Source organism: Astatotilapia calliptera, chromosome 17 (assembly GCF_964374335.1).
Source record: "Astatotilapia calliptera chromosome 17, fAstCal68.1, whole genome shotgun sequence".
In the NCBI taxonomy this organism is placed as follows: domain Eukaryota; kingdom Metazoa; phylum Chordata; class Actinopteri; order Cichliformes; family Cichlidae; genus Astatotilapia; species Astatotilapia calliptera.
Window position 1 is genome coordinate 30,870,783 of NC_137438.1, and position 13,222 is coordinate 30,884,004.

General features: G+C 40.9%; 2 protein-coding genes across 17 annotated transcripts in view; both read left to right on the plus strand.

Annotated features, from left to right (window-relative positions):
- The first annotated feature begins 454 nt into the window (after window positions 1-454).
- LOC113009071 (E3 ubiquitin-protein ligase TRIM39-like) lies at window positions 455-5,034 on the plus strand. The gene is made up of 2 exons (XM_026147143.2): window positions 455-555; window positions 2,455-5,034. The coding sequence occupies exon 2, from the start codon at window positions 2,457-2,459 to the stop codon at window positions 4,314-4,316; it is 1,860 nt and encodes a 619-aa protein (XP_026002928.2). The 5' UTR covers window positions 455-555; window positions 2,455-2,456; the 3' UTR covers window positions 4,317-5,034.
- A 4,102-nt stretch (window positions 5,035-9,136) lies between these two features.
- The window catches only part of LOC113008901 (ELKS/Rab6-interacting/CAST family member 1-like), a 209,969-nt gene continuing 205,883 nt past the window's right edge, over window positions 9,137-13,222 (plus strand). For 15 of the 16 annotated variants that reach the window (XR_013902734.1, XR_013902735.1, XR_013902736.1 and 12 more), the window contains exon 1: window positions 9,137-9,410. The gene's annotated coding sequence lies outside the window, so the exon portion shown is untranslated. The remainder of the gene's footprint in view (window positions 9,411-13,222) is intronic. The other variant, XM_080291654.1, reaches the window with a different exon arrangement.

Below are 13,222 nucleotides of genomic sequence, written 5' to 3' on the forward strand. Positions count from 1 at the left end.
GTATCACAGAGTTCTGACACAGCAGTGATGTGACAAGTCTTCCCTCTGCAATTATCCCACTAGACAGGAAAGCCGGGCTTGAGAATGTAACATCAGAAAGAAAAGAATTAGAATAGACTAAATCCAGGGATGTGTAGGCACAGCACTGGTTTATCCCTGGAGTTCGGTTTATTTTTTATGCTTGAGTTACTCGTATGTCAGTGTTAGCTTAACAAAGAAAAACAAAACACACAAAACACACACACACACACACACACACACACACAAAACCCTTCAACACAAGGACTGGACTGAAAAACATTTTAAAACTATTGCTCAAGACCACTTTTAAAAAATTCCTAAGAAAGTCTGTCTCTTTAGAAGTAAAATATAAAGAAATTAGGGGTTGTTATGCAAAAATAAATAAATAAACAATTTTCTTTAAAAAAAAACAACAACCCTATTTCCTTCGGAGACTGCGCATTAACTGATGGATGATGAAATGGGAAATGAAACTGCACGCCTAATGTGAAAAAGCTGCATTTTGTTTTAAACCTCAACGCTACATTTGGGCAGGTAAGCTTTGACATTTTTTTTATCTTGTGTAATTTCTTTTAAAACACTCCGCAAAGATAGTTGAAACGCCGACGTGATACGGTCAAAACTGGGCGAGGTACGACGGCAGAAATGTGAACCCATCCCCGGACTTTGACGTTGTTTCCGCGTAGAGCTGAGCTCTTAGACGGTCTCTGATAAAGTTAGAAATATAGATTTCTTTTATGCTCTTCTTCTTTCTTTTTTTGGCAACTAGTATAGTTAGGTCATGGTTGTGAACAAACGTCCACACAACGTCGTCTTTTCGACGTACACAGCCTCGTGTTAGCGATGTGCCAAACGCTAATCCGCAAAGTCAGTCAACTTCAACAAATCTCAGGGTTTTGTGGTTGTGCTTTATGAATGTGTGTGTGTGTGCAGTAAGTCACAAGCAGAACACTTTGCTAAAGCTAGTACGATAGGCAAAGAGCAGCAAACTTATTTTTTAAAAACTGTCTTTTAATAACATGTAACTTTGACTTTCCGGATCTCCACCATGGGATAAATTCCGTATTTTGCCAGCATAGACTAGAATAGGTTGCTACTTGCCTTGATTTTGTTCTTAAAGTTTCAGTGGAGAAATAATGAATGTGCATATAAGCATATCTTACAACTTCCAACATCTTTGTTTACTGGTTTTGACCCTATTGCTATTTATGTCTTACACATCAAGCTCTTTTTTCTTCCATGAATAACCTGTTTTAAGCAGAGATAATTCTCAAATGAAATATCAAAACAAAACAAACCACATTTACAATCTGATAATACCAGAAGTATCACTTATACATGCACTGGCCAATACATTAGTTACACATTACTGGGCTGGGTTAGCAGCAATGCTCAGGTAGGCTGTGGCGTTTAAATGATGCTCAGTTGGCATTAAGGTGCCCGAAGTGTGACAAGAAAATATCCCCCACACCATTATCCAGCCATCATCAGCCTGAGCTTGATGCAAGACAGCATGGATCCATGCCTTCATGTTGTATATACCAAGACACATCTTCCAATCTTCTGTTGTTCAATTTTGATGAGCATATGTGAATGGCAGCCCAGTTTCCCATTCTTTGTAAATGGGAGTAACGCCTAGTATGGTCTTCTGCTGCTGTAGCCCATCTGCTACAGGGTTCAAGATGCTCTTCCAAGTGCCTTGGCTGTGTAGCCACTGTATAGCATCAACAAGGAATTATCACCCAGAAAACTGGCTTCCTCAGGATATTTCGTCTTTTTCAGACCATTCTCTGTAAACCCTAGAGATGGTCGTGCAGGAAAATCTCAGCAAATCAGCTGTTTGTAAAATACTCAAACCAACCCTTCTGGTACAAACAACCATACCACATTCAAAGTCACTTAAATCACCTTTAATTTTCATTCTGATGCTCAGTTTGAACTTCAGCAGCTCATCTTGACCATGTTGATATGCTTAAATGCACTGAGCTTCCTCCATGTGATTGTCTGATCAGATATTTGCATTAATAAGCAGTTTGAATGGGTGTCCCTAATGAAGTGGCTGGTGAGTGTATGTACCATATTGTAGTAATTCAGTAAATGTCTTAATTAAATTTTTTGGTTTTGGTTTTATATAAGACGGTGCTATAATGTTTAAAGTTACTACTAAAGTGTAGAAGAGCTGACCTGTTGATTTTTGTTTTTACAAATAAGGAATTTAACAAAAAAACCCAAATAATTATATGATATCCAGAATGTTGTTTTCAGTTGTGTTTTCACTAAAGTAAAATATTAGGTCAAACAGATTAATCTCAGCGTTGCTAGCCATATATATGTATAAGTTTTACCTTGAAAGACACTTTTTTATATACAATTTAATGTTTTGTCTATTTGAAATTCTAAGTCGTCTTCATTCTTTGTTCGTTTGTTTTTTAGTCATGGCCTCAGCCAGCAGCTTGCTGTGTGAGGAACAGTTCCTCTGTTCAATCTGCCTTAACACATTTACTGATCCTGTCACTACTCCATGTGGACACAACTACTGCAAGACTTGTATCACAGAGTACTGGGACAGCAGTGATGTAACGCAATGTCCCCTCTGCAAGAAGAGGTTCCGCCGCAGACCTCAGCTTCAGGTCAACACAGAGTTCAGAGATATGATGGAGTGCTTCAACAGCATGAGAGTAAAGGATGGAGAGGTTCTTGCTAAACCGGGGGAGGTGCCCTGTGATGTCTGTATCGGACCAAAGCGAAAGGCCCACAAGACGTGCCTGGTGTGTTTGACCTCATATTGCCAGGCCGACCTGGAGCCTCATCAGAGAGTTGCAAGCCTAAAGAAGCACAAGCTGATCGACCCCGTATCAAACCTGAAGGGCAGGGTGTGTCAGAAGCATGACAAGATGTTGGAGCTCTTCTGCTGCACAGATCAGGTGTGTATTTGTTTCATGTGCTTGAAAGACGACCACGTGACACACGTAACCATCCCCTCCGAACGTGCTTTCAGAGAGGGGAAAGCCTGGCTTGAGAGCTTAACATCAGAAATGAAAGCAATGGAAAAGACCAAATCCAGTCATGTGAAGGAAGCCAAACGCTCGGCTCGGCAAAACAAGGACGAATCAGAACGAGAGGTAGCAGATATTGCTGTGGTTTTAGGAGCTCTGGTGGCCTCTCTGCTAAAAAACCAGGACGAGCTAATTAAGCTAATCCAAGAGAAGCACAAAGCAGTAGAAACACAAGCTGAAACCCACATAGCTCTGCTGGAAGAAGAAGTAGATGAGTTAAGAAGGGGGATAGCTGAACTGGAAGAGTTTTTACAGACAGAAGACCATCTCCATTTCCTGCACAGCTGCTCGTCCCTCCACTACGTTGCATTCAATAAGGACGTATTTAAACCTCTGTCCCACGGTGTGCCTCCTTTTACAGACAGCCTTTCTAAAATGAGTCAACAGATATATTTGGGGATGGTGAAGAAGTACAGTGCTCAGATAGAAAAGATACTCAGTAAAGAAGTGGGCATGCTTGTTTATGAGCTCAATTCGTCTGATGGCTGTGATGCTGCTGAACAGGCTGCTACAGCAGAACCACTAATGAGAGACAATTTTATTGAAGGAGAAGGGATATCAAGAGAATATGATTTTGAAGAGGAGTGGAGACCACCTCGGGACAAGCTAATGATGATCCAGCTGTGTAATTCGATGACTCTAACTTTTGATCCCCATGTAGCCCATCCAATACTCAAGGTGTACGAGGGTGGCAAAAAACTAACACTTAATATACGTTTACGGCCTTACTCTCCTCTTTTTGAGCGACCATTTTTAAATCAACCCTATGTCCTTGCGACTGAAGGATTCTCCTCAGGCAGATTCTACTATGAGGTTTGTGTCAGCAAGAGTAAAGTCTGGACTTTAGGAGTGGTCAAAGAGTCTGTGAACAAGCACATGGGTTTTCCTCCCACCCCCAAAGATGGAGCCTGGACATTAAGCGCACGGTACACTGGATGGGATGTGCAATATTTTGCCTGTGATTCCGAGATTCTTCTTTTGCATGTGAGACAGACACCCAAAACAGTTGGTGTGTTTGTCGATTACGAGAAAGGAGAGGTCTCGTTCTATGACGTGGATACCAGAACCCTGATGTACTCCTTCACAGGATGTACCTTCACTGAGAAACCATCAACATTAAAAGCTCTTCTGTATTATCTGCTTGGCTTTCCTTTAAGTAACAGGTGCAAGCTGTATCCTATTTTTGGAATCTTTCCGATAGGTAATAATTTTGCCAACCAAATATCCATCACAACTTAACTGTGGACCTCACAACTTAAAGTGCCACGTGTCATTAAGTTGTTATCACTGAGGAAGAGGCTACGTGCTTTTGAATACATAGTGCTAAACATGTTCTGCAGCCAAGACCTCATAACAATTTAGAAGCAGCAGACGTAGTAGTATGACATAATACAGGAGGACAGATTCATGTACAAAGTAGTTATAAACATAAATGGTTGCATTACCTGTATTTAGCCAGTAGGTAGCACCATTGTTTAGCCATTGTGCTGATGTGCTGCCTTACAAATAAAGGGCCTTGAGGGTGGCATCATGGGAAATTAACTGCATTTATAGTCAAAAATGCTTATATACATATTTTATGCACATGCTAGTTTTGGACTCATTGTCTACAATTTTGCTTTTGACATCACTGACTGTCAACATTTTTACTGTCTTGTGTAATTCAGTCAACAATTTTACTTTTCTTTCAACTTATCATCAGTGCATCCAAAGCAGAGCTGAAGGTTCTGAGTTTTCTGTACAGAGTTTACATGTTCTTCCAGTGAGTGTGTGGGTTTCCCGATGGACTGACGACCTCTCTGAAGTATAACCTCTCCCTTTACAGCTGAGAGCATTTATGAAAATGACTAGATGGATTTACAAAATGCCAAAAACCATCATCTGACGACAAGCTGGGTTTTTGGGGGGGTTTTTGTATGTTGTATTATACTGCTATTAAAAATCTATTTCTTAGAAATTTCTTCTGGACCTTTTTTTTCTGTAACTTCAGATTATATTCACCTATGCCTTGTTTATGAATGCCCAACACATGGAGAATGTTAAAAAAAAAACTTTAAAAATGCTCACAGTTGAAGTTTGCAAACACAGTTTACAAAACCGTGTTGGTCCACCTCTCTCAGGGGGAACTTTAGCCAGCAGACTATTTATACCTTAGTTGTCTGACTGACTGGCGCCGAGGGAACTGGGACACTGTAAATGTGTGTCTGTGTGCATGCGTACTTACTTAGCATCTAGTTGGAAATATTTCTTTAGGATCAGGTGTTAATAGTGCATTAGAGAGACAGATAATGCAATACACTGACTGGTCACCTTTTGCCTGCAGAACTGACTTAATTCTTGGTGGCATACATTCAAAACGGCGCTGGAAACTTTAATCGGAGGTTTTGGTCCATATTCTGACCCTAACATGTGAGTGTCAGAGCAGAAATCAAGATGCCGAGCTGACAGTAGTGGCAAACAGTGTGGCCTTCTGCTGCCTTAGCCCATCTTCTTCAAGCATTCGGAGATGCTCTTCTGCACACCTTTTTTGTAATGTTAGCCTGAAGCAATCTGGCCATTGTCATTTGACCTCCAGCATTTACAAGGCATTTTTACCTAAATGACTTCTGCTCTCTTGATATTTTCTCCTTTTTGAACCAATCTCTGAAAACCTTAAAGATTGTTGTGTTTAAAAATTTCTAGTAGATCAACAGTTTGTGAAATACTTCCACAACCATGCCACATTCAAAGTCGCTTAAATCACTTGTCTTCCTGATTCTTAGTTTGAACTTTGTCTAAAAGCCTCAATGATTTGCTGCCAATGTGATTGACTGATTAGATATTTGAATTAGCAAGCAGTTGAACTGGTGCATCTAACGAAGTGGCCAGTGAATGTAGAGCAAGAAGATGAGGATAACCTTATGGGAAATCTGCAAACATACTGTATGCATGCTGTATTCCAGTCATTTACTCATCAAGCAGCTAGCTCCAGGAGTGCCATAAATCTGAAGTATAACTTACGAGCATCACACTAAAAAGCTGACAGGCCCATTCAGTAAAAGCACAGAAATAAATTAGTAAAATTGATCTTACTACAAATCAAATGTGCTGACTGTCATATGGTATGGAATAAAGAATAACGCAAGACCGACGTAGCTACATTTTTTTGTTGAGAATTTTTGTCACGGCGTGGTGCGCCGGTGTGTTTTTTGAAACAGGACCCAAAAGCAGATGTGGACGAGGTGTTGCAGGTTTAAACAGAAAGCGATCCTTTATTTGGATGATTGCAGGGGTTAAACAAGGAACCCTAAGCAAACTAAATAACACTAAGAAACAAATACTATGAAGCTCTATGACTATGGTGGGGATAACAGACGCCCCGACAATGACATTCAGAAAACAGAGGACTTAAATACACACATGAGGTGATCAGGGGAAGTGGAGACACATGAGGAAACAGCTGACTAGGATAAACATAATGATGCACAGGCAAGAGTAAAACTAACCACATGAACACAGAACACAAGACCCTTTTCAAAATAAAACAGGAAACATGCAGACTTAGACACGACAACACAACTTAACAGGCCTAACACACATAACAGACTAGACAAGGAACCAAACATAACCACACATGACGCATGAACCAGGGAAACTTAGTACAGGGGAGATGACATAACTAAGAAACAGGACTACACAGTAATCTAGAAATTAACTAGGTGAACTAAGCTAAGGCACAAATAAATACAAAAGATACATAAACTCAAACACTGGGTCGCTCGACCCAGGACCATGACAATTTTGTTAAAACATAAAAATACTGTAGACTTTTATGATGAATCTGGCTATTACTGATCTAAAGGAACTAAGGTTTTCATCCAAATGGCCTTCTCACATTCAAGTTAAAATAGTACTCATCCTCAAATCCATCATCTGATAAAATCAATAAAGATCCATTAGTGTGGAGGAAGAAAATCACATAGCCAAAGGTTTACTTTATAAATCCTCTGTGACTGATAGGATAAAGGTTAACTTTACTGGTATTGCCTTCCTTCAGATAAATCCTTGTGCCGTCCTTTTAATGGCCGAGCTTTTTTTCTCATCTTAATATAGATTATTTATGTTTTGGGATGTTTTTTTACCTGCAGAAAAGAACATCAATACAGGGCAGCATCTAATAACATTAGTTACATTTGTGTTTTACAAGTCAGAGGGGCTATTTGTTCTGTCAACAAAAGAACAGGTGATCACCTTGAGTCAGTGTATTAGGTAGTTAACTAATCATACCACATTTATTTTTAAGTCACATTAAACACCTGTACGGACAAATAACATATACAATTTTGCTTTACTGTTTTTTAAGAGTAAGTAAGTTCACATGGACAGAAGATAAATTAAAGGACAAGCCTGAACCCTTGACCACTACAACAACAGGATCTGGTGGCTCTGTTGGCATGGTTTGCTGCCATCGAGAGAAGAGTGAGTGTAAATTAACACTGCTGATTTGTTGAGGATGATTATGATATGACTCATGCGCTACGGCCTTCACAGTCACCAGATCTCACTCCAGTTGAACACTTATATGAGATTCTGGACTAACGTGTTAGACCGCACTTTCCACCAGCATCATGAAAACATGAATCGGGGGAATATTTTTGGGAGAAACACATTTCCAAAAGGTTTGGACAGGGACATGTTTACCACTATGCAGCATCCCCCCTTTATTTTACAACAGTCTTTAAACATCTGGGAAAATCTGAGAGATCAGCTGCTGGACTGTTGGGAGAGCACCGTTGTCCCATTGTTGTCTGATATATGATTCTAAATGCTCAGCAGTCCTTCTTTGTCATATTTTTTTAATGTTTTGTTTCATGATATGTCAAATGTGTCCTACAGGCAGGCCAGCTCAGCACCCAAACTCTTCTAGCGTGAACTATTCAACCATCTATCACAAAATAGATGCAGTATGTGGTTTAGGTTTCATCACTGATGGTGTCTTTCCAAAAGTGCAAGCTGACAGTTCACCCTCCTACCATCATCCTTTTAAACGAGCTTTGGCCCGGGGAGATCCACACCACCGCTGGCTGAAAAGTGTCCCAGTCCATGATAGTAGGTCGTTTACAGGTTGCTGTAGACACTCACTGTTGCACTTCTCTCGTTACCTCCTCTGTATTTGTTGATTACAATTTGAACCAAAAAATTTAAGTTTGGATTCATCATCCCGTAATTTTCAGTCCATTTCTTGTGTATTTTGGCATACCTCATCCTTTTCTCCTTGTTTTTCCCTTTTTTAATATTTCTTAAGGAGAAATCTGCTGTAGAATTTTTATTAGGCCTGAAACTTCTTTTGTCTGCCACACAGTTTGCTTGATTTTTTTAAGGATCTCAAATTTTTGGGTAATAGCTTTTTGGGACTAGCCTTGTTGGCACAAAAATAAATAAATAAATTTTATGCAAGCTAAACAAGTGGTAGACATACCACTGGTTCGTCCCTTGAGTTAGGTGGCTTTTTTATGTTTTTATGCTTACCACTGACCTTATTAGGTCTAAAAAAGAAAGGAAAAGAAAAGAAAATTCCTGTGACTATGATTAGGTAAAGGGATTGGACTAAAAATGAGTGAAAATGGAGCCAATGTCCAAAGAAAAACTTTGACCTTCAGAAGCCTGGAGTACTATTGCTCAAGGCCACTCTTTAAGAAATAATAAAAACAATAAGTCTGGCTCCTTGGAAACAGAATATATAGAAATGAGGGGTGGCTCAAGACTTTTGCACAGCAGTGTATGGATGACAGAACTAAAGGAAACCACAATAGGTTCATAGGATCAAACCCAATTTCTATTTGTCGGCAAATTCGGGAAATATAGTATTCTCAGGTATATTTAAATGAAAAAGCAGCGATTTAAAAAAAAAAAGTGACACATCACCACGTGATAAATGGATAATAATCATGAGGTGTTTTGTCATTGCGACTTTTAATGAGGATGGTTTGACGTGCACGAGGGAGAGGGAGGGAGAGCGGGATGGAGAGGTGGAAAGGGGAGGGGGCGGGGTACGTGTCGGAGGCGCGCGCTCCACCGTCGTGACGTCACGGGAGCGCCCGAGCAGAGCGGTGGGGAAGCCACCAGTGGTAGAGCTGGCAAAGACGGAAAAGAGGGAAAGATAGAGGAGATAGACAAGAGACGGAGAGGAAACGGGAACACAGCCCGAGACAGAGCGTTTCACCGTCCGCCACCACACGCCACTTTAACCCCTGACAGCAGCAGAATAACTGAAGAGTGTATGTGACTGGCCTTTTTTTCCCCCTTCTCTTTTCTTATTTCACAACCGAGGGCAGGGACGTTAACACAGCCGCAGTGAGTACTGGAAGTTCCTTGCCACTCTTGAGTGTGTGCGTATGTACACACATGCATGCTTTATAACACAGGCCTTTGTGTATCTCTGTGTTTATTTGTTGTGTGTGTGTGTGTTGTAGTCATATTGGCCACTTATTGGGTCAACCCCACATGTGTGGTGTCTCTCTGCGTGTGTGTGTTTGTTTGGATTTGAGAAATAACAGGAACACGGGCACTAACATAATTAAATAATTAATATTTGATGGTCTCCTTTAAGCGAAGCAGCAGCAGAGGCGGCAGCAGTTTTGGGTCAGCTGTGATGGGGCTCTCCGTGCGTGCTTGACTGTCATTGTGGTACAACGACAGTGTGAGCTCCCCCCCCCGCCGCTTTTTTATTGTTCAGTAAAGCAGTTGTAGCTGTGCAGCCTGTAGACTTACAACACTACGTCTTGTATTGTACCTCCAAATGCGATTATCAGTCTGCTCGGCGTGTTGCAGGCGGCAGATGAAGCTGACAGCCCTTCTCAAATCCACGCTATGTGGCTATAATATTTCTGTAACATCACAGCGCCCATTTACTGACATTACTGTCTCGGGTTTATCTCATGTGGTATCGCTGATACGCCCTGGGGCACTTGAAGTGTAGGAAGTCGATCGCTTGAGTTAGTGTTTCGTCTCTTCCCCATAATAATCCCGTGGAGACTTTTTTTTTAGTTGTGTTGCAATATTTCCAACAGGATGCTTCAGCTCTTTGTCAGCTGACAGATTGCACGCACTGATTTTGCAAAACCAGTGACAACAGCGTCTTTGCAAACTTTAGCAAAAACATAGATTTGATATGATCGTGTTGATAAAGACAGGACGGTGGGTGGTGGTGGGGAGTGGGGGACGCTCACAGCTCCATTTCTTTGCACCGCCCCTCCTCCGGGAACATCCACTCAGGGAACTGAGCTGCTTCCTTCCATTGAGTTTATTGTAAACACTGGACATTTTTAAAAGCCCAGGCTCCACACACCTTAGTCTGACGAGGCCTTGATGTCATTCTAGCACTCCCTTCTTAGAGTTAGGTTTAGTAGCAATACTAATATGTTTTCTTTTAGCTTAGCATGGCCTGGCTGCAAACTTTTGACACCGACTGAACAATTTCCACACCCCTTAACAGTGTCTCGGTCTCCCTACATCAAAGGTAAAAAAAAAGGGTTTGTCTTGAGGGCCTGAGGCTTTGCAGCAACACCAGCATGTGACACAGAAAGCAGCTCTTCTTATCACAGACTTTGCTTTTACCTTAAGACCGTATAATCTTTGGTGGTTTGTTTGTTTTTTTAATCACTCTGGCAGGGTGAGGCTGTTCCTAGATGGGAAGATGGGTCACCCTCTCCTCTCGCTTTTACTCTTGTTTAGCCTGGCAAGCTGATGATCACATTCTTCTTTAAAGGAGAGCCTGGGGGAGTTGCACGCTCACTTTCTCTTCCATTACACACTCCCAAATTAGTTTTGTTCTTCCCTGGCTTGCGTTAATTGTCTCAACGGTACATTTTCCATATTTGTTATGTAGGCAGAAGCCAAGATTAGATAAGCGCGGTGTGTTGCTGCGTCCGTATGACATCAGTGTATATTTTTTGTGCACGATGTGGATGTGTGTGCTTGTGTACGAGTTATAGTGCATGTATGCATGTATGTTTGCCCAGCCCGCATCTTAGATTAATTTCCTGTGGTACACAATAGCCTGGAGCTGATTGTATCTGTCCCTTATCAGTTTTGGGCTTTCCAGTGACTAAGCCATATTATATGTGTTACAAATAGGACCAGTGGCACGGACCAAAGTTGCAAATTTTATATCTGTATCATGCCAAGATATCTACTGCCTAACACTGAATTCACTGTTTACATAAAGGCCTCTTTCAAGGCATTTCAGAAAATAATCTATAGCTGATCCTAAATAGACTGTCTGAAGTGATAAAGGTGGGCTTTTTTTTTTTTTACTAAAATCACACAGAAAAGTGTTACAGGTGTTAAAAATATGTTTAAATGCATTAATCAGTATGGATGATGGTTTCTTTTTGTGGCATCAAGTCAGATATCCCTAATAATGCATTGCTTAAATACAAACAGCATCATGGGATTAGCTATGAAGTGCACAGTTGTCATAAATGAACCCCAGTAATCTTAAATACATTGTGATGTAGTGAGCAACAATACTGGGAGTGACCTTTGGCCTAAATCTATCAAGCTGCTCAAATAGAAAATGGACTTGTGTGAAAGATAAAAGCTATTATCCTTCACCTGGGTTAGGGTTAGGGTTAACCCTTACCTGCAAACCATTTAAAAAAAGCTTTTAGTCTGACTTGCGTGAGTCCTAGGTGCCTTCTTGGTAAGGTGTTTCAAGTTTGTTCAACTGTGATGCACACCAGAGGGAAGACCCTCTGGTGTGCATAGACTGGCACTGTCATAACCTGGATGGACCCAGATAAGCAGCAGAAAATGTATGTATGGATGGATAAATTAGAGCTATAGTGTCATTACAGCACTTGTAGCTTAAAAATGAGAGTAACCACTAAGCCACAAAGGTTGGATAAATGTTGGATAAATCAAAATGTGAGTCAAAATGTGCGCAAACGTAACTACTCTTGAAAAAGAGCAGTCGGCTTTTCAAAGGAGTAATCCTGTTGCAGGTTTAAAAAAACCCTAGTGAACAGCCGGCATCTCTTTAAATCTTGCGTTCGGAAACGAGTACGTCTCTCCCCTTCAGCGGGGCTGTCGAGATGACTTTCAGTGTGATGTGTAACCCCGGACAGCACCAGTGAGTCCTTTCCAGCCACATCAAATCACAACGAGCCTGACAGGAACAGAGAGTAATGGAGAAATAGTAATATTCAACATGAACATAATGTGTTTTTATGAGCCCCAGTCCTCAGGCGGGAGTCGAACTTTGTCAAAATTGTCTCCCACACTGAAATACCAGCCGGCTAAGTATAGGTTGAGTGGTGTGTGTGTTTTTGTGTCGCACTGTGCGGTGTGACGGACGGATGTGTGGTTGCCACATAAATAGAACATGCTGAACACCTTCAGGAATGCTGATGGTAAAAGAGAGAGGCAGTGAGAGGAAGCGAAAGCATCAGGGAGACAAGGGAGAGTCAGAGAGGGAAAGGAGGCATTATAGGAATGAGTGTGATGAGAGAAAACAAGACATTCAAGTCTAGGTATTCTAACCAAGCACCATCTGCCGCTCATATTAGGTAACAAAATCAAACAAGCCTTCTTTCTCGACCAGATTTTCTGTTTGAGCCATCTAGGATGTCTGCCTGGTCCTATCACAAACTCTGCATTTGTATCTGCATCATTAGAGCTAATTAAAACTACTATAATCAATAGTCTTTTTTTTATCTTGGCTGAAGATTACATGACTGCTTCTATGTGTTTAAGATAATCAGCTGAGCTGCAGAGCTTTGTATCACATTATAGGTAGTTTTGATTTTACAGCATACATTTTTATCCACTCATAGCACTGTTTTCAGCTGCAGCAGGGAGCTGTTTATTAGCATAAAATCTCTAAAAACCCAGCTCAACACTACTTACCAGTCACTAACTGCTAGACAGCAATGCTAGTAATTATATGGTAAATACCCTGGAGCCTTTAGCATCTAAAAACCCTTCTGTTTCCATCAGAAACTGGTGTAAAACAGCCAGAAATAGTGAGGATTGGATATGTATTTATTAGCTAGGGAAAAGTAAAATTTTGATATGAAGTATAACATTGTTCTGTAGGTCCTACATATCTTGTTGTCTCCTAACAAGTTAACTTTAGTGAAGTGTAGTTATACTGTTATTGTATA

What these genes read in the sequence shown, in the direction of transcription:
- LOC113009071 (XM_026147143.2), top strand. Translation starts at nt 2,457, where the DNA reads ATGGCCTCAGCCAGCAGCTTGCTGTGTGAGGAACAGTTCCTCTGTTCA.